The sequence below is a fragment of the Schistocerca gregaria genome, chromosome 4, assembly GCF_023897955.1.
Source record: "Schistocerca gregaria isolate iqSchGreg1 chromosome 4, iqSchGreg1.2, whole genome shotgun sequence".
NCBI classification, from domain to species: domain Eukaryota; kingdom Metazoa; phylum Arthropoda; class Insecta; order Orthoptera; family Acrididae; genus Schistocerca; species Schistocerca gregaria.
In genome coordinates this window covers 327,312,994-327,339,134 of record NC_064923.1, presented here as the reverse complement: position 1 = coordinate 327,339,134, position 26,141 = coordinate 327,312,994, and the positions used below count along the sequence as shown (strand labels likewise).

At 40.3% G+C, this 26,141-nt stretch overlaps 2 protein-coding genes across 5 annotated transcripts in view; one reads left to right on the top strand and one right to left on the bottom strand.

The window, feature by feature from the left end:
• LOC126365742 (DNA-directed RNA polymerase III subunit RPC6) overlaps positions 1 to 10,186 on the bottom strand; it is an 89,473-nt gene extending 79,287 nt beyond the window's left edge. The window contains exons 1-2 of one of the 3 annotated variants that reach the window (XM_050008194.1): positions 9,875 to 10,039; positions 9,612 to 9,703 (exon numbers count right to left, since the gene is read on the bottom strand). In XM_050008194.1, the coding sequence (XP_049864151.1) occupies positions 9,612 to 9,703 (92 nt within the window). In that variant the 5' untranslated portion in view covers positions 9,875 to 10,039. Of the gene's footprint in view, positions 1 to 9,611 lie in introns of all 3 variants that reach the window. The other 2 variants (XM_050008193.1, XM_050008195.1) reach the window with 2 other exon arrangements.
• A 27-nt stretch (positions 10,187 to 10,213) lies between these two features.
• LOC126365741 (putative RNA polymerase II subunit B1 CTD phosphatase RPAP2) overlaps positions 10,214 to 26,141 on the top strand; it is a 45,257-nt gene continuing 29,329 nt past the window's right edge. The window contains exons 1-5 of one of the 2 annotated variants that reach the window (XM_050008191.1): positions 10,214 to 10,498; positions 10,586 to 10,700; positions 17,578 to 17,742; positions 23,110 to 23,237; positions 23,360 to 24,373. In XM_050008191.1, coding sequence (XP_049864148.1) covers positions 10,401 to 10,498; positions 10,586 to 10,700; positions 17,578 to 17,742; positions 23,110 to 23,237; positions 23,360 to 24,373 — 1,520 coding nt within the window. In that variant the 5' untranslated portion in view covers positions 10,214 to 10,400. The remainder of the gene's footprint in view (positions 10,499 to 10,585; positions 10,701 to 17,577; positions 17,743 to 23,109; positions 23,238 to 23,359; positions 24,374 to 26,141) is intronic. The other variant, XM_050008192.1, reaches the window with a different exon arrangement.

Below are 26,141 nucleotides of genomic sequence, written 5' to 3'. Positions count from 1 at the left end.
TTGGCCGACCGTAGAGAAAAAGAGGAAAAGCCAACCACCAAGAACACTTTAAAAACTCAGTTTAAAATCAGAGGCTAAAAGCCAGAATCAACACACACACACACACACACACACACACACACACACACACACACACACAAAAAAACCCACCCACACAACCACTCAGATTAAAGGATAAAAACCCCCTGCCCGAATAAAACACAAAACCAAGCCCACCATGGCCGAGTCATCTGATAAAAGAGCAGAGAGCGTGTCAGGCATTGCAGAAGTCTGCCTGAGCACGGTTAAAAGGGCGCACTCAGACAGAATATGGACCACCGTCAAGGACGCCCCACAACGACAAAGAGGGGGATCCTCACGACACAGTAAATAACTGTGCATGAGTCGGGTGTGGCCAATGCGGAGTCGACAAAGGATGACTGATTCCCTGCGGTTGGCTCGCATGGATGACCGCCACACAGTCGTCGTGTCCTTGATGGCACAGAGTTTGTTAGGGGTGGTCAGACCGCGCCATTCAGCATCCCAAAACGAGATAACTTTGCGGCGTAAGACTGCCCGCAAATCAACCGCCAGGAGGCCAATCTCCAGAGATGGTGCACTGGTGGCCTCTTTTGCCAGGCGGTCAACAGTTTCATTGCCAGGTATACCAACATGGCCTGGGGTCCAAACAAAGACCACAGACCTGCCGCTACGGGCGAGAGTATGCAGGGACTCCTGGATAGCCATCACCAGACGAGAACGAGGTAAACACTGGTCGAGAGCTCAAAAACCGCTCAGGGAATCGCTACAGATAACGAAGGACTCACCTGAGCAGGAGCGGATATACTCTAGGGCACGAAAGATGGTGACCAGCTCAGCAGTGTAAACACTGCAGCCAGCCGGCAACGAACGTTGTTCAGAATGGTCCCCTAGAGTTAGTGCATAACCGACTAGACCAGCAACCATCGAACCGTTAGTGTAGACAACGCCAGAGCCCTGATAAGTGGCCAGGATGGAATAAAAGCGGCATCTGAAGGCCTCCGGAGGGACTGAGTCCTTCCGGCCATGTGCCAAGTCAAGCCGAAGGCAAGGGCGAGGCACACACCACGGGGGTGTACGCAGAGGGGCCCGGAAAGGAGGTGGAACAGGGAAACACCCAAGCCAGGAAAGAAGCTGTTTGACACTTACGGCGATCGGACAACCCAACCGGGGCCGACGTTCTGGCAGATGAACGACTGACTGCGGGAAGAGGACACGATAATTTGGATGCCCGGGCAAGCTAAAAACATGGGCAGCATAAGCAGCCAGTAATTGTTGGCGTCATAACCGCAGCGGAGGGACACCTGCCTCCACAAGTATGCTGTCCACAGGGCTGGTTCGGAAGGCACCAGTGGCTGTGGAGGATTGGGTCCAGCACCCACAACGCAGATGGGGATGCTGAGCCATAAGCCAGACTCCCGTAGTCCAGACAGGACTGGATTAACGCCTGGTAAAGTCGTAGGAGAGTAGATCGGTCGGCGCCCCACCTGGTGTGACTCAGGCATCGCAGAGCATTTAGATGCCGCCAACACGCCTGTTTAAGCTGCCGAATATGACGCAGCCAAGTCAACCGGGCATCAAAAACCATCCCCAAAAACCCATGTGACTCCACCACTTAAGAAGCTCGCCGTCAAGATAAAGCCGCGGCTCCGGGTGAACAGTTCGTCGCCGGCAGAAATGCATAACGTAGGTCTTGGCTGAGGAAAACTGAAAACCATGCGCTACAGCCCAAGACTGCGCCTTGCGGATTGCGCCCTGTAGCTGACGTTCAGCAGCTGCAATGCCAATAGAGCTGTAGTAAAGGCAGAAGTCGTCAGCATACAGGGAAGCGGAGACAGTATTTCCCATGGCCGCAGCGAGCCCGTTAATAGCTATTAAAAACAGACACACACTGAGAACAGAACCCTGTGGCACACCGTTCTCCTGGACTTGGTAGGAACTATATGAGGCCGCGGCATGCACGCGGAAGGTACGATACGACAGAAAACTGCGGATATAGATCGGCAGAGGGCCCCGAAGACCCCATCCTTGAAGCGTAGAAAGGATGTGATGACGCCATGTTGTATCATACACCTTCCGCATGTCGAAAAAGACAGCAACCAGATGCTGACGGCGGGCAAAGGCAGTACGGATGGCCGACTCCAGGCTTACCAGATTGTCGGCGGCGCAGCGGCCTTTACGGAACCCACCCTGAGACGGAGCCAGAAGGCCTCGAGACTCCAGTACCCAATTCAATCGCCGGCTCACCATCTGTTCAAGCAACTTGCAAAGAACGTTGGTGAGGCTAATGGGACGGTAGCTGTCCACCTCCAAAGGGTTCTTCCCTGGTTTCAAAATGGGGACAACAAGACTTTCCCTCCATTGCGACGGAAACTCACCCTCGACCCAAATGCGGTTGTAAAGATCGAGGAGGCGTCGCTGGCAGTCCACTGAAAGGTGTTTCAGCATTTGAGAGTGGATGCTATCTGGCCCAGGAGCGGTATCAGGACAAGCGGCGAGGGCACTTCGAAATTCCCACTCACTGAATGGAACATTGTACAATTCAGGATGGTGAGTGCGAAAAGAAAGACTCCGATGTTCTATCCGCTCCTTAATGGAGCGGAAGCCCAATGGGTAGTTGGCAGAAGCAGAATTCATAGCAAAGTGCTCTGCCAAGAGGTTTGCAATGATGTCGGAGTCAGTACAAACTGCTCCATTCAGTGAGAGCGCAGGGACACTGACAGAGGTCCGATAGCCATAGAGGCGGCGAATCTTGGCCCAGACCTGCAATGGAGTGACATGGAGGCCAATGGTGGACACATACCGCTCCCAGCACTCCTGCTTGCGTTGGCGGATAATGCAGCGGGCTCGCGCAAGCAGCCGTTTGAAGGCGATAAGGTGGTCGATTGAGGGATGTCGCTTGTGACGCTGGAGTGCCCGCCGGCGAGCTTTAATCGCTTCAGCGATCTCAGGCGACCACCAAGGCACAGTCCGCCGCCGAAGGGACCCAGAAGAACAGGGAATGGCAGAGTCGGTGGCAGTAACGATGCCGGTGGTGACCGATTGAACCACTGCATCAATGGCATCGTTAGAGAGAGCCTCAATAGCGGCAGTGGAGGAGAACAAGTCCCAGTCAGCCTCATTCATAGCCCATCTGCTAGGGCGCCCAGAAGACTGACGCTGTGGCAGTGACAGAAACATCGGAAAGTGGTCACTACCACACAGGTCGTCATGCACTCTCCACTGGACAGACGGTAAGAGGCTAGGGCTACAGATGGAAAGGTCAATGGCGGAGTATGTGCCATGCGCCACACTGAAGTGCATGAAGGCACCATCATTTAAGATCGAGAGATTGAGCTGCGCCAATAAATGCTCAACGATGGCGCCTCGACCTGTTGCCACTGACCCACCCTACAGATGGTTATGGGCGTTAAAGTCGCCCAGTAACAGGAAAGGTGGAGGCAATTGAGCTATCAGAGCAGCCAGGACATGCTGTGCGACATCACCATCCGGTGGAAGGTAAAGACTGCAGACGGTAACAGCTTGTAGCGTCCACACCCGAACAGCGACAGCCTCTAAAGGTGTGTGGAGAGGTACAGACTCGCTGTGAAGAGAGTTCAGGACATATATGCAGACGCCACCAGACACCCTTTCATAAGCTGCGTGGTTCTTATAATAACCCCGATAGCCACGGAGGGCGGGGGTTCGCATTGCCGGAAACCAAGTTTCCTGCAGAGCAATGCAGAGGAAAGGGTGAAAGCTGAGAAGTTGGCGGAGCTCAGCTAGATGGTGGAAGAAACCGCTGCAGTTCCACTGGAGGATGGTGTTGCCCATGGCTGAGAAAGGCTTGACGGGACTGGGAAGGGAGATTACGCCGCTGGGTCACCTGCTGCCTCCGATTTACCACCTGTGATAGTGCTTTCCGTGGCGTCTGATGGACCGGCGAGATCGAGGTCCTCAGCGGACGCCAGAATCTCCACCGCATCCTCAGACGCAGAGCTGGAAGGTTGCGGTGGGATGGCTGCCACCACGAGTTCCTTGGGCTGAGAGCTCTTCTTGGGTTTCTCATGCTGTTCCTTGGGTCGCACCGGCTGGGAGGGCTTCACCGATTCAGTCTCCGGGACAGAGGAGGATCGTGAAGCCCTACGACCAGCTGATTGAGGGCAATTACGCCACTGTCGGTTGTCAGGCTTCTCGCTGGCGGAAACCTGGGAAGGGAGGGACCCAAGGGACCCCTTGCGAGCGTGAGAAGCCGAAGAAGTTGGACACGTCTCCGGCTTAGAAGTGGGGATGGACGTCCCCGATGGGTGGGACGGTTTTGCTCCTGAGGTAGGTGGCGCAGGGGGCAACTAAATACAATATTACAATTACAAATAACCTAAATTGGAACAATCACATAGATAATATTGTGGGTAGAGCAAACTAAAGACTGTGATTCATTGGCAGAACACTTAGAAGTTGCCACAGGTCTACCAAGAGACTGCTTACACTACGCTTGTCTGCCCTATTCTGGAGTATTGCTGTGCAGTGTGAGATCTGCATCAGGTGAGACTGACAGATGACATCGAAAAAGCACAAAAAAGGGCAGTTCATTTTGTATTGTCATGAAATATGGGAGACAGTGTCACAAACATGATATGTGAATTGGAGTGTCAATCATTAAAACAAAAGGCATTTTTCGTTTTGGCGGGATCTTCTCATGAACTTTCAATCACCAGTTTTCTCCTCCGATTGTGAAAACATTCTGTTGTCACTTGCCTACAAAGGGAGAAATAATCATCACAATAAAATAAGAGAAATCAGGGCTTGCACAGAAAAATTTAAATTCTTGTTTTTCCCATGTGCCGTTCAAGAGTGGAATAGCATGGAGGTGGTTCATTGAACCCTCTGCCAGGCACTTTATTGTGAATAGCAGAGTAATCACGTAGATGCAGATGTAGAGATGTCTGTTCATGTGTGTACCGTACGAATTTTGAGCTCTGTGTGTCAACTTCGAAGAACTTACTGTAATATAACACCTTGGTTGGGCATGTTAAGTCATTAGTAGTCTGTGACGTCAAGCGAGAGACTTACTTGTTTCAAGAACGTGGTGACTACCCTGGAAAGGGAGGACTGTCTTTACAGACACATGGCCTGGAAGATGTAGCAGGTAACTCTGCAGAAATTATATGGAAGGCGCATAAACTGTTGCCTTTGACAGTTTCACTGATGAACTTGGTAAATGGTCAGTGAAAGCAGTAACACACCAGCATCTGAAGAAATTGCAACAACAACACATTGAAGAAGTGAAAGGGTGTGTACAGACTGAAGAACTACACTTTGTGCTTCACTGTGACTTTGTTGAAAACTGGTCAGTAATTCTCCCACAAGAAGTACAAAAGTATCATTGGAGCAATGACCAGGTTTCAATTTTTGCAGGAGTGACATATTTTCAAAACAAGACCACAAGTGTTGCAGTTATAAGTGATGACACAGGACATGACTCAGCACATGCTTTGCTAGCAATGCACAGAATTCTGCAACTGCAAACAGGGACAGAGATGATCATCATTATTTCTGAAAGTGCACCTAATCATTTTAAAAATCATTACCAGCTGTTTGAATTAAGGCACTTGTACCACCTAACTGGGTATACAGTGCTAGTGGCTGCGGGAAGAGGCCTTGTGATGGTGTAGGTGGTCTGCTGAAGCATCATGCAACAAAACATAATCTTTCCAGACCAAATACAGCTGCAAATCAGAAGGCTGAGGATTTTACGAGAGTTGTGAAATCTTACACATCCACAGCCCTCATTCTCTTGTTCAAAGAGGAAATCGAAGAATTTCGCGAGCAGAAAAAATGAAGAGTGGTCCAAACAAACTACGCCTGTGAAAGGAATCCAGAGGACCCATTTTTGGACTCAAATTGATGGGTGAGCTCATACTGCATGCACTTCAAAGAGCAAGAAACAAGAAATTTCGTTCGTTTGGCTAACACCTCAGAAACAGCAGAATAATATTCACATTCACAACCTGAGAAGGGGGATGTTCGTGGCACATGCGTATGACTGACTGGTGGGTTGCAGAGATTACAGACACGCTACCACATGGACCAGCTGCTGGATATAGGTTTCCAGTTGAAGCAAATCAACAATGCCACCAGTGTCAATTTCCTGTTCACAATGTTTTGAAGACTTTAAGTGCTCCAGTTCCTATTGGTTCAACAGGAAGGCATCACTCCATATCAAAATAAGATACTGAAGAAGTGGAACATATTTTTAGTTGATTGACTGGCCAATTTCAGTACAAAACAGGGGTCGACAGAAGCGTCCAATCCCATGTGTTGGATTGGACCCGTGACGTAAGGCTGCTGTGTGTGACGTCACTACGGTGCAGAATTTAGTTTGTGAGAGTGGCATGTTTGTAGGTGTAGTTTTGATGCGATCGGTGGTGCTCTCTGGTGGTGTGTTAAGTTATGTTTTTGGTTTAGTTTGCGAGTGTGGCGTCGTGTGTGAATTCCGGTAAAGTGCTTTTTTGATGTCTGTGGTAGGTATGGATATGACTGACAGGGTCAACATTTTTCGGTTGTCGGCTATGATGGGGGACATCGAGTTGTCTCTAGTAAAATTTCTTCAACTATTCGTATTTTTGGATGAAGTCGTGAAGTGTTTAGTATGTCATGAAGAATTGAGGCTTACTTAAAGTTCCGGCATCTCAGACCAGGGACAGCTGTATGTGGAGATGTCGTAAGGATAACAGGTCAAGGGAAGCATTCGATCCCAATTTATCAGATCGGGAGGTGCTGTTGAGCTATATAGGTCAAGGGAAGTGTTGGATCCCAATTTATAGGATTGGGAGCTGCTGTGGAGCAATATAGGTAAAGGGAAGTGTCCGATTCCAGATAATATTGTGTTCGCTGGATTTGGGGAGTTTTGTGACGTCGGTTTTTGTCATTTTGCGTGGTTTTGTATGGGGGTGGGTGTCTAAATTTGTTTATATTTCGTTTGTCCCCACTCAAAAACCCCCTCTTTCCCGCAGTTATCCCATTAGTGTCATTAGGCTTTTTGTGGAACGTGTGTGTTTGTTTTTCGATGTATTTTCGTCCTCATAATGTGTATGCAACAACTTTATTTGTGCCATATTGGAATCGTGGTTTATGGACGTAACATTAGCGACAGCCCCAGATGGTGCACAAGTCCCAAAGATCACATTGATGTGCTCTTGGTTGGTGTGGAGGGGGGAAATGGGCAGGTCTTGTGCAAATGCCCGGGGCTGTCGCTAACGTTTCCTGTTTATGGTCGTTTCCGCCATATTTGTGACATCATAGGTCAAAGCAGATGGGTGGGATCGGACGCTTCCGTATTTCCCAAAACAGAGTCCACAGAAGTTGTATAAACTGAAACCTTTAAGTCTTTGAGCCTTTCACACACATTTTGGAACCATTTAAAATGCTTGAAAAATGAGTCACTTACTCATCTTTCAAAGCTTAAATTATGTTAAATAAGGATAGGTTTTTATTTTTATGAGCCTGTTACGTGATAATGTGGAAATAAACAGGTTTTATGAATTTCAATTGTGTATAAAACCTGTTCAACCTAAAAGTGGAAGCTCTCCTGTTCAAGGAATGTAGAACTACATGGTACTATTGACAGAATTTTTTTTATGAATTGGCATTTTTGAAATTTTTTTCCCATAAATTATAAAAAAAGTACAGAATGTTATAGTGAAAGAACTTTGACAGATACGTCCAAATGGAGGATTTCTTTGTAATCATAGAGCAATTATCTTTCAAAAAAATTAAATATCTAGAACTGTTCCTGAGATACAGCATTTTAAATTTTTTTTCAAAAATTGGCGTCCTCAAAATTGTATGTACAGTGTCATCTTTGGAGGCCTGCATTTCGGAGAAAACAAAACAAAATTTGTATTCCTTACTTAGTCCCTCATTTTAACATATGCTAAATCCAATAACACCCGAGACTATGAAGGTAAGATTTTTTCCTAGACTGCCTGAATCGATATGGACTATGCCTAAAATAATGTCACACTCACAAAACTAAGAGGAATCCTACAATTCACTCTACTTATATAGCTCAATCGATGCTCACAATAGCAAAAAGCCAACACCTACAACCCCAAAAAGTGGAATCAGCCTTCCCCATGACCTATATAGCTCAACCGTAGTTCTCGATACTAAAAAACCAACACCTAAAACTCCAAAAAGTGGAATCGGACATTTCTCTTTACCACAACCACAGCTGTATACTTCTACTACCAAACCACAACCACAAACTTCACACACCCACATAACTCACAAAACACCACTGAAACCAAAATACCATAAACACACACACACACACACACACACACACACACACACACACACACACACCAGAAAAACAAAAATCTCCCTCTCCCACACACAAAACAACCCCAAACTACTCGATATCACTCCCAAACACAAAGTCAGCAAACAACAAAAGTCAATCACACCCTACAAGAAGAACAATATCAACCCAACTGATCTTCTCCAACAATTTCTAAACATCCATCTAACCCAGAACCTGCCCCATTAAGCCTGGGCATGTCTCCAAAACCCCTCTCCCAAGCAATATAAATAACTTAAAAACATTGTCTGCTTTCAAACAAAAACTGAGTGAGTTGAGGACTTTTTGGTAAGGAGAATACAGCATGTTATCTTGACAAAATTTCAATATGGCGCAGAGATTGGCAACTTGCTCTTTATGTTCAGAGTTGTAAAATTATGCACTTCTCAAAACGACAAAATGTAGTATCCTGTGATTATAATATCACTGCATCACAGTTGGAATCAACAAACTCATACAAATACCTAGGTGTAAAATCGTAGGAATATGAAATGGAGTGATCACATAGGTTCAGTCATGGATACAGCAGGTTGTGGACTTAGGCTTATTGGTAGGATACTGGGGAAGAGCAATCAGTCTACAAAGAAGATTGCTTTCATGACCAAACCTAGAATATTATTCAAGTGTGTGGGACCCATACCAGACAGTACTAACAGGGGATACTGAACATTTCCTGAGAGGGGCAGCATGAATGGTCGCAGGGTTGTTTAATTCATGGGTGCACTCTGCAGACTCAGAGATACACGTACACTATCCCGAGAATGTCTATTGACTAAGTTCCAAGAACCGGCGATCACTATAGGGATATACAACAACCCCCTATATATTGCTCACACAGGGGTCATATGAATAAGATTAGAATAATTATTCCATGTACAAGGGATTCAAACAATCATTCTTCCTGCACTCCATACGTGAATGGAACAGGAAAGAAATCCTATAACTGGTGCAATAGGGCGTACCCCAGCCATGCACCTCAACCAAGTACTCAGGAAAACATTACTCGAAGGACAAAAATAAATGTTAAAGCAACGCATAATTTTCCTGGCAAAAGGTAAATGATTCTGGGTATTTCATCAATGACCCCCGAGAGACAGTTACCGATAAAGAATTAATCTGCTTATTTCTGACTTAAGAATTTTTTTTCACGTTGGGCTCTACTGGGGGCAAGTCCAACACGCTTCTCACTCATACTGAGTTTTTCCTTTAACCCGATAATTTAAAAAAAAAAAATGTCGATCAGTCTTACCTGTGTTCAACTTCTGCAGTTGACGTGGAACCAGTCTCATCAGGTTTCTCCACCTTCACCTGCACATTCGTCGTGTTTTCATTCCCTGCCATCTTTCAGAAAACAGTTTAATGTAATAAATACCACGAAATGGAAAGCTCATTTCTTATTGGTATTTAGGGATAAGTTGATATGATGGACATCATAAAACTTCCGTCAATTACGATGTAAACAACAATTACAACGCGAACAAACGTGTCGTGACACACTACACCCCGACTCACCAATTTCAACGCGTCTGAATTCGACAAACAACACTAAACAATAATAGAAAATTAGGTGAGATTTCTGTCTGGCACATTATTGACAGATACCAAGAAAATTCACTCGCATGCTCTCTCACGTAACGTGCACATCGCACAGTAGCAGACTACCAGTACAACTACTAGAGAGTAGAGAAGAAGCAGTGCAGTACAACGTTGTTGTATGAAGCAGATACCAAAGATAATGGAATTTCACTTGACAGCCGTAAAAAAATAAAATAAGAAAAAACATAAATAAATACATCGATCCCTGAAAAAATTTGATGAACAAATGGAATGCACGAGGAAAGTGAAAACCAAACTTAAGGATTTGTGCCCAGCGAGTACTTCAACGGATACCGACTGAAACATGTTTGAGAACGAGTGTCATGTCTTTTACAATGCATTTCGCAGTATTTATGTTGTGACAGAGAGGAAGAAGTTGTGTACTAGTGTTGTTCTGTTGTAATCCGTGGAGGAAGAGTTAGGGATATTTAAAGTGGAGAAGATGGGGAGTATGGGGACCAACGTAACGCGAACCACGGGGAAAGGGAAAAGTAAAGCTGCATTGCGTGCAGGACTACCGAGAAATGTTAGGAGTATGAGGTTGTTTGAAATAAATCTGAAATATGGTTATCTATATGTTTCAATATAATGGAATATGCTTTGCACTCAGCAATTTTTTATGTTTAGCAAGGAGGTCCTTGAAGCAACGTTGCAGAAAAAGAGAGAATGTAATGCAAAAGCCCAAAAAATAGTTGAGAGTTTACTGGAGAAAGATATCAATGAAGAATGGTTCGTCGGCTGTGTGAGTTTTATCGTCATGTAAATTGTTTTACTCTGTAGAAATTATAATTTCTTACTCTGATTACACTGCTCTCTTTGAAATCAACATGGCCGTAAACGTACATTAATGACACTAAAGTGCATTCATATAATCTGACTCTTCGTGAGAGTCAATTGATTGGTGGTTGATTTGGTGGAGGGAACCAAACAGCTAGGTCATAGGTCTCATCAAACAGGAGAGGTTAGGGAAGGAAGGCAGCCCCTTCAAAGGAAGCTGCCCGGCATTTGCCGGAAGCGATTTAGGGAGCTCGTAGAAAGCCTAAACCGGGATGGCCAGTCACGGATTTGAACCGTTGTCCTCCGGAATACGAGTCCAGTGTGCTAACCACTGCGCTCATAATATCACTTTTACTTCGTTCAATAAGCCTTGGCATCCATGAACTGACTTGAACTATGGTACCTACACCTCAACATGCACACTTGTTATCTTTGTAGTACATGAAAATATGAAACTTCCTGGCAGATTAAAACTGTGTGCTGGACCGAGACTTGAGCTCGGGACATTTGACTTTCATGGGCAAGTGCTCTACCAACTGAACTACCCAAGCACTACTCGCACCCCATCCTCACAGCTTTACTTCTGCCAGTACCACGTCTCATACCTTTCAAACTTCGCAGAAGCTGAGAGGATGGGGTGTGTTGTGCATGGGTAGCTCAGTTTGTACAGCTCTTGCCCGCAAAAGGCAAAGGTCCTGAGTTCGAGTCTTGGTCTGGCACACTGTTTTAATCTTCCAGGAAGTTATGATGATATTGTCATCACAAAAATGGATCAATCTCATCCTGGAAATTTATGCTTTATCTTACTGTGCTCTTTAACATCCAGTGTGACTGATTTCAGATTACTGCCAGTGGGCCTATGTTCATTTTCCCACATTCTTGACATTTTCAGACCACCAGAGGCAATATAATTCTTTATTTAAAACATCTATCTATCTCTCTCTCTCTCTCTCTCTCTCTCTCTCTCTCTCTCTCTCTCTCTCTCTCTCTCACACACACACACACACACACACACACACACACACACACACAAACTAACTTATTGTATCAGATGATAAAGTATAAGATTCTTATTATACTAGTTATTTGCCAGGCCCTCATCCAGATTGATGACCAATTATGGTTGATGATCACCAGTTTTTTTCCAGAATCTATACTTAGTAGCATTTCAGTTAATGATCTCTTAAGTATACTGAAACCAATAGGTTGCATATACTATGGTCCCAGTTATGTCCTCTTAGCCAGGAGATTGTCTTGTAACCACAAACCAAAATGTAGTCCTACATAGGAATTATTGTGCTTAACATCATTTTGTCTTTGACTGTTGCTGCCTCAGTGGATCACAGTACCTCCAGTCTATTTTATTTAATTTTTTTAAATGGTCTTTTGGGCACATCACAGTCGTATCAAAACACAGTACTGGTGAGAATTTATGTTGCTTTCTTTACTGCATTCTCAATATATCTTTACTTTTGAGAGTTCTGTTTAATGTCCAGCCAGTTTGTCTGTCTGTGAGTAGCCTACTACAGATAAGCCACTCATTTACCCAACATTGTCAGCTGGCACATTATATGGTAAGAGCATTGCATCCATGGTATTACACTTATGTTGAAATATTCAACCTGTCTCTCTGTTGCATGTTTCAGTGTATCTGGGCTATAGTCTGTTTGATGTGGCAGCTTTCTTTCTCTTCAATCACACCTTGAACTTCAACAATGCAAAGATTACATTTTTTTACAAGACTTTGTCTAGTATGTCTACTAACCATCTGCTTGCTGATTTTCTTCATTGTCCCATCTGTATCATCCACTGAAATCATACTACTTTGTAAACATTTGGCACATTCATTCAATCTTTGTGTCCAGCACGTGGATGGCTCATAGCAAAGTTTAGCTGTAATGTCCATTGCAAGTGGCAACATACTATTTGTTGTCATTGTTTTCGGGTTCTGTAAAGATCAATTTCAAATTTCTCCATGGCAGAAATCACGAGTACTACTCCTTTTAGTTAGAGCAGTGAGTCTTAGGTTAGTCGCTTTTGTTGGCCTGCATAGAGTAACAAATCACTTTTAGTCTTTTAATCTACATGCAAGAGGTTTGTATTTGTCACTCCATAATGTAGTTCTATGAGAGAATGAAGCGCAATTTTGAATTACTTAATTCTCTGTTTGATGTATGTCACACATACTGTTCCAAGTAGGCATGTCAATATTTAAATCTATTATCAAAAGTTGTGGGGCAAATTTGTTTTATAGTTGTTAACAATTGGGACTTTTGTTGTTCTAAACCCCCCAGAAAAACGTACGAGTACACACCAAACTGAGTCAAGAAAAATGCGCCTTCTGCTAACCCATGTCTTTTGAAATATATGGTAAAGTTAGAGGAATTTGAAACATACAAAAGGGTATAGACAGTCTTTGTACCACTGTGCAACCCTAAAATTGAATAGAAAGGGAGGAACGGTTTTATAGTCCTGCACTTATTTACCTCTGGTATTCCCCATACTGTGACTTACAAGTGGAAATGTAGATGTAGGTTCTGCCATGGCAGAAGAGCTGTACTCAGCTTTGGATGTGGACTCAGTCACATCTATCTGATCTGCACATTGCATTTGGGAAGCAATTGAGGTGAACTGAAAAATACTCAACCAACAGATTTTGTTAAATATCAACATATCGCCTCCAAATTCAGAGATCTGTAACTGACAGTTTTTGTTGGTGGCATTCTGGTTCTCTCTGTGTAATGACATTACTGTCCAATAAAGATTACTTTTAATTATTTCTTGTATGCTGGTCTTGATCACATCAAGAGTGAATTTAATAACATAGCATTGTCATCAGGTTGTATGATTGTGGATCATTAGCACTTATAACATATCCAAATTAATTTTCTGATTAAAACTGTATATAAGTAGATACTGACATGAATATTTTTGGCAGATGTCTTCGGCATGTGCTAAGCAACCAGTATGGATGCCACTGATGATGGGTTTGTGCACCCACCACTATACAAAAATCTCGTTAATCTGGCACTCTGTAGTCCGGCCTCTGACTTATCTGGCCTCTAGTCACTCAACCAAAACTGATGCACACAACTGTGAATTAACACACACAACAATGTGTTAGTAAATTACAATGTTAAATAGTGCTATACATATTTGAAATTATGTTCTTCTTTACAGTTCAATGTCGTAGCTTCTAAAAGGAAACACATTATGTTATACCTTAAGCAGAAACTCACAGTATTAGATAAGTTGAAGTGAGGTTCTTCACAGAAAGCCCTTGCCGCTGCTTACTGTGTTCTACTGGCACCTAATTATGGCATCAGAAAGAAAGATTATGTTGCTTGATAACACCCAACTCAAGTGGAGAGCAAGTTGGGAAGATGGAAGGTTATGCAAAAGAATGAGAATGAAGAACTGTACTTACCTGTTTTTAGATTGTTCATGTACAAATACATAGAAAATTGGTTCTGGTCAGTGGCCGGATAATAAATGAAAAAGCAGTTGCATTTAACAAACAGTTTTGTGGCAGAAATTTGTTTGTAGCAAGTGAGGGTTGACTATCAAAGAAGAAAAAAAATAGAAGACAAATTGGCATGTCCTAGCTGATAGTCACAAGGGAAGTTGCCTAATAATGAAAAAGATGCAGAATGATTTGTAAAGATGAAATGGAAGAAAATAGAGGAAGAAGAATTAACTACTGATGCCTTCTACAGTACTGATGAAACCAGCCTCTTTCTCTAGATAGTTCCTTCAAAAAACAGTAGCTGCCAGTAACGAGAAGGAAGCTTGTGGCTACAGACAACAGAAACTGCATGTAACATTAATTGTGTCCCCTAACACAAATGGGAGTCATAAACTACAACTCATAGTGATTGGGGAACCCCAACATCCATTTTGTTTTCAACACAGTGACAGAAATACACTACCAAATCAAATTCTCTTGGTGATCTCACAAAACATTCGTATCAACTACGATGAGGGGAAAAAAAAAAAAGCCATGAAGAAGGGGAAGCTTCCAGTGAAAGCTATTCCTATAATTGACAAAGCTCGCAGTCATCCATCATATGTGGATCTAAAGTCTGGTGGTGTACAAGCACTCACTCTCCCTACCAGTGTGATAACCCTGATTTAGTCCAAGCACCAGGGAATTTTGGAATCAAATAAACACCCTTATTGACGTGCACTTCTTGTCACCACACTGAACAAATGTAAAAACGACTCTACCAAGGTTATGTTGAAGATATGGAAAGCAATCAACTTACCAGATGGTTTCCAAACAGCGTAACATGGGATAAATGGAGAATACTTCCATAATGAAGTGCTGGAGAAAAGAGTGGCTACCCATTGATGCAGAGTTATAACTAGTATGGAGTGACAGTAATGAGCCAGTCAATTCAGAATCATCAGTTGCTGACACTGTGCATTGACATGTTCGACAAGCAATCAGGAGGAGGAGAAATAGACGAAAATGATATTACTAAGTGTCTGAATGTGGAAAACTGTAAGATAAACCAAACTTTAACAGTTGAAGGAATAATCAAAAGTATACAGGAAAGTAATGATGAAAGTGGTGATGAGGTAATAGGAGGAGAGATTGAAGATTTATCACACTTCTGCTGCTGAAGCTATAGATGTCTTCCTGGAGTACATTATCTGACAGCAAGATACAAGCAGTGTATCTTGGAATTTAATAAAGTGTAGTCCCTGTGTATTTAAACTACATTTCAGACACTCAGTAATCCGGCATCAGTATGTGCAAGGAATGACTGGATTAGCAAGAGTCTAGTGTAGTTCAGCAATGAACAAATAGAAGTAATCTTTATTGGGCAATTTACTTGTACAACTGCAAATTTAGTTACAGAGGGAAATGAATTGTTCAAATTTATAGGGGGTACAGAGGCTTGATTGCAGTAATTCAAATTGCTGTAGTCTGCAGAAAAGACAAAACAGTTTCTACAGGGTAGATTAGCATAGAGACCTGCATCAAATCAGTCTTTTGATGGAAGACACAACAACAACAACAACAACAACATGTATGAAATAGTCCAGAAGTAAAAGTAATTCACATAGTTATTGGTGTGAGCAGATTATGAGTATTCATAAGCTGATGGTAGTATAGTTTGCTACTTCTAGCTGTTAATGTATAACTTCATTTGTTCCACACCACAGAAAACTCTCATTCATGATTATGTTTACAGAACACGATGCATGAATTAATGATGGTACCACTTCTGTTCCATACTAATTCATTATGACTGCTTGACTCTTTGTGAATATGTATGATCTGATTATCTTTTTCTTTGCCACTTTAATATTTAAACCTAGGTTGAATTTCATACATTACAGCCTCAGAAAGAAGTATCAATATGAGAAAACCAAAAAGAACTGTAACATTTCTCAGGAAGAAATGATTGTGTTCCATCTAACAAATGATCTCGCTTTGTCAGTTACTTTAAGGTAAATTGCAGTGTTTTCATTTCTTTGTGTGTGTGTGTGTGTGTGTGTGTGTGTGTGTACGTATGTACTTGGTTGTAACACTATTCTTCTTCCAGTATGGTTGCCTTTTTGTTTTGTCCTTGTTCTTATGGTCTGACTACTCTGTACCACAGTCACACACAGATTTATTCCTCTTGGCTTCCTTTCCAGGTAGGATGATGCTGTAAGAGTGTGTCTCACTACAACCATATACTGAATGACAAACACATCTTCAATGATAATCTTTTGAATTATTTCAATTATGTACACCAGCGTGAAGTCAGGTCCAAATTGATTCAAGTACATCAATCACCACATTAAACTCATCTTAAGATCTAAGATTTACAATCTTCATTCGTCTTTGAAGTTTACGTTGTAGTATGTCCATTTTCTGTGAGGTGCTCATGACACCTTAAAGGGGCATCACCAAGGCATAAATGTCCTCATTCAGCAAGTGCCACTGCTGTCACCAAACGCCGCACCATGCCCCTGCTGTGTTGTCACTGCATACACATCTTCTGCACAAGTCACAGATCACGGTGCTCACAGTGTATTTTTCCCACCACACAAAATGTTTAGAAGAGACATGACTATCTTTCACCAGTGTGAGTATCCTCAGTGGAACATAGGTCATTTTCATGAATAACCCGTGTTACATTACAAAATAAACTGTTTGCAGTACTTACGTTATGCTTTTGCAGCGTACCATAAGTATGGCTATTGTTGTCAGATTTTAGACATTGTAATGTTCTGGAGAGTATTTTGTAATACTTTATCATTATGTGATTTTAGACATTGTAATGTTCTGGAGAGTATTTTGTAATACTTTATCATTATGTGACTAGCAAATATAAGAAGTATTATGATGATACATATTCAAAGATTAAAATCTTCAGAAAATTAAAACAAGCAACCACTAACTTGCAGATGAATGATGGGTTTCAGGGACACACACATAAAGATCAGATAACTGCACTAGCATTTCAGCTTTTGCTTCTCATGTAGCTATTCTCTTTTCTGATGTTGTAATTTGTCTACCCCATTTGCAATTTACATATGGGTTTGCATTTGTAAGCACATCTGGACAATGTATGTAAACTCACAGTAAAGAAAAGCTCTGAAGCTGAGATGCAATATGTATCTGCTGCCCCATGTTGAACATGTATTTGACATAAAAAGTTGAAGAAATGTCTACATTGTTATTGGAAAAGTACTATTTGTGACACTGTCATTGAGATAGCTTTTACATCTGTATTGTAGTGAAAATTCCAGTGGTACAGTAACCTCAAAATTTTGATAGTAAGTTATAAAAATGAAAGGAAATTTTTACTTAAATGTGAAACACATTTTCTTTTCTGTTGCAGTTGAAATTTATTAGTGATACCCACTTTCAAGATGTAGTTGAAGAAAGGGCAATCACTAAACTTTGTGGGTACCCTTTGTGTAATGGTATTTTGAAGAACATTCCAAATCAACAATATAAGATATGCACAACACAGAATAAAGTTTATGACTTAACGGAAAGAAAGGTAACTGTCCAAACCACAATAATGGTTTAATATGTGCAATTTAGGGTTGTGTTGAGAAGAGAGAACACAAAGAAAGGCTTTTTACTGCTTCCTTCATTTAACATGAATTTACTTATTCTAAGGTTGGCATGTGTTTCCCATAAGGGCAAACATAAGAGACTTTCAGCATGTAAATTAACAAATTTTATCATTAATGTTCATCGCAGTCCAGTATGTGATTTGATAATGTTTTGCACTTTAATCCAATGTGCCACTCACTTCACACATGCACATGTTTGAGAGACAGGGGTGAATATTCTTTCATCACAATACCAGGCACCTCAGCAATTTTGTGACTATTAAACAGTTATCTCAATACTATTCATATTCATAATCACCTACTTTCTTTGACTTTGGAATTATTACGTTTGTATTATATTTTGAGGGTAACTTTCCAGCCTTATATATCCTGTGTACCAAGTCTAATGTTTGGTGTCTGTGTATGTGCGGATGGATATGTTTGTGTGTGTGTGTGTGTGTGTGTGTGTGTGTGTGTGTGTGTGTGTGTGTGTGCGAGTGTACACCTGTCCTTTTTTTCCCCTAAGGGAAGTCTTTCCGCTCCTGGGATTGGAATGACTCCTTACCCTCTCCCTTAAAACCCACATCCTTTCGTCTTTCCCTCTCCTTCCTGAAGAAGCAACCATCGGTTGCGAAAGCTAGTAATTCTGTTTGTGTGTTTTGTTCATGTGCCTGTCTGCCGGCACTTTCCCGCTTGGTAAGTCTTGGAATCTTTGTTTTTAATATATTTTTCCCACGTGGAAGTTTCTTTCTATTTTATTTACACTTTCTAACCTACTAGATCTTCTCTACTTTCTGCATCTGTTCTACCTGTAAGGCACTCAGACTACATGGAAGTACGCAAGAACCAGTCGAATGAGGGTTTTGTAAGCTACCTCCCTCGTGGTTACACAACACACCAGGACTTCTAGTGACTCACAATCTGGCATCTGCTTTTCCTACAATTCATTGTATGGGATCATTCTGCTTAAATTCCCAATGCACCAGATATAATGGCTGTGACTGTTTCCAGTGATAGTATTTGATGTAAGAAAGCAATAATGAGCCTCCCTTCCTACTTATTTGCAGTATGCTACTTTTGCTAATCCCAGCACTAAGAGTCAATCCTCAGTAGATTTACCTGCATTTTGCTAAAAAAAATTTAAATTGTGAATGTACAAGAGCTTACAGCCCAAACAGCCTCCTGGAACTTAAGACATTATCCACCAAACCATTAGTATACGGGATTATTCATCATGAAAAAAGTCTCACTTGGTGACATATAGACTCTCTTCATAGTTATGTTAATTACAGATGTCAGTATCAACTTTGATTTTTCAAATAGAACTCTAATAATTTCTGCTGCTAGTACTTTAATTCCAAAAGAGACAAATTCAATGGCATGCCAGTCTTCAACATCCTATTAGTAATGTTAGAGTAATTAAAATGTTTGAAACATAGGATTTATCTGTTTTGAACATGAAATTGACTACTATTCTTATGTGGGAGTATGTGCTGTTAGATGGAACTGTCGCATCAGGCTGATGGGGTTCTCCAGCTTAACACAGCTAAGAGAGTCTATGTACAAAAGAAACCTTTTATTTAAAACTGATACTAACCACACTCGGCTAAATGTGGCTGGATTGGTACAATAACTGGTTACATGCCATCTATGGATGATTGACTAGCCAATACAATAAAAATTCTGCTTTTGTTTCTGCCAGAACCTTGAAAAGAAAGATGCACATGGAAAAACTGAATGGGTTTGGAAAAAGGAAATTGTGGTATAAATATTATTAATTAAATGAGAGATCCCTTCTGTGTCATTGTACCTTCTGCAACAGTGATTTTTTAAAGCCTCTTAGGTCATAAGAACATGTGCAAAGACTTCATCTTTGAGTTTATCCCAGAGAAAAAGTTCAATTAAATCAAATTATGTGAATGTGCTGGCCATTTGACAATGTCCTTTCATGTACTACCCAACAACCTGGAAAGAGCTGGATGAGCACATTCCTAGCCACAACCGGTAGTGCTAGAGCACATATATCTGTGTATTTAAAGGCATAACTTTGATAAGGAATTTTACATGGATTTTACCCATATGGAAGTTCATTCAGTGAAATAAGGACCATCACATAGTCTCCAATAATCTTGCACAGAATGTTCACATTCCACTGCCTTTGATGTTCAGCATGCCTCAGTTTCTGCTATTTCTCAATCACCCAGTAATGCATATTTATTACATTCAGCTTTCTATGATTTGTAAAGTTAACTTCATTGAGAAAGAGAATTCTATGGAGAAAGATCTGTTGTCCAAATGTCGCATCAGAACCGAGCTACAGAATTCCATGTGTCTTCTGCTATCCCACTGGTTAATCTGCTGGCGAAGTGATATTATACAAATGGAAGCTATTTGCATGCAAACTGCTAACAATGCTGAATTGACTTATTCCATAAGCACTAACAATTTCTCTGGAGCTGTGGTGTTAATTACGGGCAACAGCTGCCAGAACATTTATTTTGCTCTCACCTTCATTACCGTCTTCACTCTTACTCTCCTTGTAGTATTCCAATGTCCTTTCTATAACAATGTTTTTCACATTGTCTGAACTGTCATTGTTGGACACAGCAGTCTTTTGGAAAATGTTTGTGTATACAAACTCAGCTGTTCTCTTCATATTCCTTCTGCGTTCTTCGTAAAGAAGTAGTATATCTTGTTTCGTTCGGTTTGTGAGAGAAACTTTTCTTTTTCTACCTACACAGTACACAAGGCACATGAATGACAGAGGCAAATAAAACCTACATTCCTTCTATGCCCCTTTCATACTGGTATTGTGGCAGTGCGTCACTCTGTTTTTTTTCTTATCCAACATGAGATACTTCCTTATTTGGGTATGAAATCATGAACTTCCACACAACACTATTGGTTTCATATCCAAAACAGATAAATCATAACTTCTAAATATTGTCATTACTCCGAAACTGCCAACTGGGTTTTGAAGACTGAATTATCATTGAATTTGCCTGTTTTAGAACTAAGACACTAGCAGCATACTTTAATATAATTCCATTTGAAAATGTGAAGTTGATACCAATTACTCTGTAATTAATACGCCTATAAAAAGAGTCTCATATCCATTTAGTGAGGACTTTCTCACAAGTCGTTTGTGGGAAAAAGAGTGTTATATCTTTCATGGTTCTGCAAATATTTGAAATCAACAGCTTAGCTAAATTACCCTAGGGAAAGTAATCCTTCTCTAACACTCCCATGATGTAAATTCAAAGCTACTTCAATATTTTCAAATTTCTCTCCATTAACAGTGACATGCTGTGTTCTGTTTGCTAGGAACTCCCCGCACCAATTGCAGATGTTGTGTGATACTCTGTATGCTCTTCTGTTTGTTGTGGGTCAATACGGAACTTTATTGAAAACTTTCAGAACCAAAGAACAAGGCATAAAAATTACTGGGAGCAAATGAACTGTTATCATAAGTATAATTACTGATATTTGTGGCTTTTACTAACATTTCATTGGTGTCAGTTTAAGAATTGCTGATGACTCGTAAGGTAATGTTGTTGCCATTGGTGGACAGATGCTGTTGTGGCAGATAGAGCTTCATTTGGGAAATAAATGTATCCTTACTTTTTTATCGTAAAGTATGATTTACATGCTGCAAAGCGATTTGATGTAATGTCAGCTACTAAGTATAATTTACTTATTCTTCTATGTTGCAGTTAGTAATGCATGTATCTTCTATGATTAATTTACTTTGGTATTTTCAACTTCAATCAGAAGCTGTGTGCTGTCGAGATGAGTGAAAATTCAGAATGTTTAGTGTACCCCTGTTTGCAGCTTTTGTGTTGTCTGGAGTTGTACTGTTGCCTGAAAATCCAATTGTGTGATATTTTCTTGATGTTACATGTTGTTTGCATAGTCATTCTTAGGTACTCATTTCTTGACAGTGCACAGATACATTTTGTGTTAGGCAACAAAAAACTGGCTGATACTTTCACTGTTCTAATAAAAAACATTTTGAAAAAATGGTGAAAAATTTTGTGAAATCATTTTTCTAAAAGTAAGAAACATTTGGCATATGCTGCTCAAAATCATGTAAAGCATATGACATTCTGATTGAGAATTTAAAGTTCAACCTTTAACTTAGAATCTTAGAATTTTAAAGAATAATTGGGATATTTGTATGGTGGATTATGTAGACTGTGCAGTCTGTTGTTGTGTGGCCTTGACATGTTTCTGTCATCTATACCCAGTGGTATCAAAAATTGTAATTTATAGGGAGTCATGGTTTTATTATAGTCAGCATTTGTCTAGAAACTATGTAGAAGAAAAGTTTAATTCTATGTATCCTCAGGAGTTGTGCATGTGTGTGAGCCCTCATCAGCTTTTTAATCTTAACTGTATATAATTTTTTTATGCTGAGAAAAATGGTTGCAGTGTGTCAATTTGATCTCCAGAATAGTTTTTTTTGTATAGCTTTTTAAAATAATGCTTATGGATCATTAAAATGGATAAACTGGAATACCAGTTTAGGGCAGTTTATTGCCAATGTAAATGTATCCAAAGTAGGCGCAGGTGTATATGTAGTTTGCTGCTTCATTCTCAGTAACTGAGAAATAGGCTTATGAAATCAAATATGGCTGTAGTAACGTACTACTCTTGAAGATGATCCCCATGGATTATGTCTCAGAACTGCAAACATGATTGTCCATTTTCTTCCTTTTTTTCAACATGAGAATTCATACATATAGGACTGGTATAACAGAAATGAAAGATGTTAATAACATAATAAACCATTGACAGTGGAACTGCTAGTGGCCAGTTGGTAATTTGGTGTGATGTGACAGTGAGTAATTTCCACAAAGTGAGAAAGTGCACCATGTAGTATTGTATAGTTGCAATAAATCATGAAAAGGTTTCTTGCAAAATAGATACCACATTTGCTGGCCATAAGTAAATGCAAAACCCATTTCTGAGCAATACTTGTTCTGTTTTAAAGAGAAGCACTCAATGTTATGAGTCAGTTTGTTAATGTGTATGAAACATAGATTCCCCAACTCATGCTAAGATCAGTGTTTTTGTAAATAAATGTGTCACTCACTGTGTCATATTAGAATTATCACATAGTACTGAAATATCCAGCAAAGCTCATGACATCACAGCCGGTAATCTGTTATAGTGCAGAAACTACAAAAGAATAATTGCCATCTTCAATTAAACATTTGTGATAGTAATTGACAGCATATGAGAATAATAATCAGCTATACAGTGGGATTTTGATTATGATAATTTTCTATGATTCTGTAATTTTACAGAACTTCTGCAGTAATCATTGTTACAAGGCAGCAAAATATCTAAAGGATCAGCTTCTGACAAGTCCACTTTGGTTGCGTGACAAAGAAGAAATTCCACAGTTCAAGCTGTTGTCAATGAGTAAATCAAGGTAAGATGACACTAGTTGTTTTTTATGTTCTAAATTTGTTTATGTATATGAACAATTTTAGGTATTTAACCCTTAAGCTTTCTTAAAAAATAATCATCATTCTTTACGCCTTTATTTTATAGCGGCATGGTTGGAGATGAGGTACACTTTCAACAAGAAAGTCTTGTGGATGAAATAACACAATTGAAAGATGACAACTCCAAAAATTTAAGTGCTATATTAACAGAATCTGAAATAAATGCAGAATTACAAAACACTACAAATGAACGTGTATGTGTAATGAAGACAGAATTTAATGAAATTCTCTCTGAAAGTAGTAAAAATCTCAATTTACCTTCAGAAAGCAATGTAAATGTATTTAAGGCAAGTGTAAATGCGAATGAGTGTGCTAGAGTTAATGAAATTAAAGAGGAGGATATATTGGAACAGACTGAAAGAGTAACACTGACAAAAAATGAGTGTAGTGGTGTTGAAATTCAAAGTGGTTTGGATTATCATAGCCTCGGTGCTAAAATGGAAAGTTTGAAGGAGAAAAAAACAGCTTCAGAAGATAGTAAAGACTCTGTAAAGAAGAAAAACACAAGTATTCGGAAAAAAGAGAAAAAGGAAAGTTTAGATAAACATTCACCAACCAAAGTACATATTAATAAACAAGAAGCAGCTCCTTTAACAACACTGCTGGTTGAGAAGTGTGTACGAGAATGGTTTACACTTGACTCAATGTACTTTCTTTTTGGTGAGGAGAGAATGAAGGAAATGGTTGCAGACAAGGACATAACTCATTACTTCAAACCTACTGAGAGTGATTCTTGGGATCCAGGTATGCGAGAGCGTTACATTGCTATATGCAAGAAACTCAATTTATTGGAACTGGAAGATATTAATTATGACAATAAAATTACCAAGGAGAATAAGGAGCTGAGACCACTACCAGAGTATTCCAGTATTAAGGAAGAGGGACTGAAAATGCAATTGAAGGTTAGGGCATTTTTTGCTGGAAAAACTGCTTACGAGGACTCTTCAGTTGAAGATAGTTCACAAGAAAATGAGTCCAGTGGGAATTTTATCCCACTGGTTGATCTGCATTCAAAGAATGCTCTTCGCAGGAGAATAGTGTTGGACCGCTTCAACAGAATGTAAGTATTAGTATCTAGGTAATAAATAAATGACATAGATCATGTATTACAAGTCTGTGTTTACAGCAGTTCAAAGCAGTAACCAGTCAATGGCGTATAATTATTACTACCTTAATAAGGGTGACTACTCAGTATATGCTATCTTGGTGAAGAAAACTTTTAAGTTAATGGTGGTATAATTTTTATTCAGTTATGTAAAATAATACTTCTTTACAAAATCTGTGTTGCGTTCCTTTTATCTCCCACACCACTGTTTCTTATTAGACTTTTATTCTGTTTTCCATGTAGACAAAATCAACTGCAGTGACATTTGCCAAAACCTTTGACAAATGTGCACTGTGCTCTTTGTTTTATTTTTCTTTTGTATTGGTAATGAATATTCATTTGTAAAATGAAAAGTTTTGCAATCTGAATTAATTTTTAAAAAATAAAAAAGAAATAAATATTTCATTTTAGCTGCAAATGCAATCAGATGGAAATAAAAAATAGTAATTTGCTGGACTGTGTGCTCCATATTACCCATAGTAAAATAAGAAGTGGATGAGACAAAATTTATTGCTTTGATTTGGTAATTGATACTACACTTGTATCTCTACATTTATGAAAGCATGGTCAATATGGATGGATATATTTGCAAAAGATTAAAAGAATTTTTCACACATAGTAATTATAAGTCCACTTTGTTTTTAATGTTATGCATATAATGTTGGCAAAAGACTTTGACTGTGGCAAATGTCATGGAATCAATGAATACTTCACTTTTCTAGGAGATCTAGTCTGATCTTCAGGTAGCACACAAGGAGGAAATAACAGGGTTCTCTGTCCCATTGACAATAAGATTGTTAAAAGATGGAGCATAAGCTTTAGTTGATCAAGGTTTGGGAAGAAATCTGACCATATTTTTTCAAAGTAACCACCCCAGCATTTGCCTCAAGCCAAGTAAGAAAACCTCAGAAAACGAACTTGGATTGCCTGCATGATATTTAAAAACCTCACCTCCAAAATGCTAATGAGTGTATTAATCACTGCACCACCCCTCTCAGTATTGTCTGGTGGACAATAAATTATTTTACAATTGGTTTACAATATTTGCACATGTGGTGATTTTCATTTCACATAAAAGACCTGAAACAAGAAATATCGTACAACTTTAAAAGCTAAATGTAAATAGTATTGTTGACAAAAAGTTAAGATTTCTACAAATTTCTTGTGTCCAAAGTTAAATATTCATTACTAGACCCCATGCAACACAACAGTTATGTCTCCCCATCTTCTGCTGCTTTTTTTTCCCTAGGCACTTGCCTGATTTCAAATGCCTCAGCTCATTATACAATAGTGAGAGGAACCATACGTTGTACGAGCTGTCGGAGCTGAATCGCTGGTAGCGCAATTAAAGCTGACAGGTACTGTGAGACTCTGAAACAACTCAAACGGGCAATTCAGAACTGGAGAAGAGAAATGTTGAGCAAGGGCGTACACATTCTCCATGACAATGCTCGCCCACACATTGCTCGGCAAACCATTGCTCTCCTGCAACAGTTTCAGTGGGACACAATCACCCACCTGCCCTATAGTTCTGACTTGGCGCCCAGTGACTATCACCTGTTCCCTAGGTTAAAAGAACATTTGGCTGGAAAGCAATTCAGTTCCGACGACAGGGTGAAAGAAGATGTTCATAACTTTCTGAACAGCATGGCGGTGAGCTGGTATAACATGGGCATAAAAAAACTGCCACAGCGTCTGCAAAAATGCATTGACAGGAATGGTG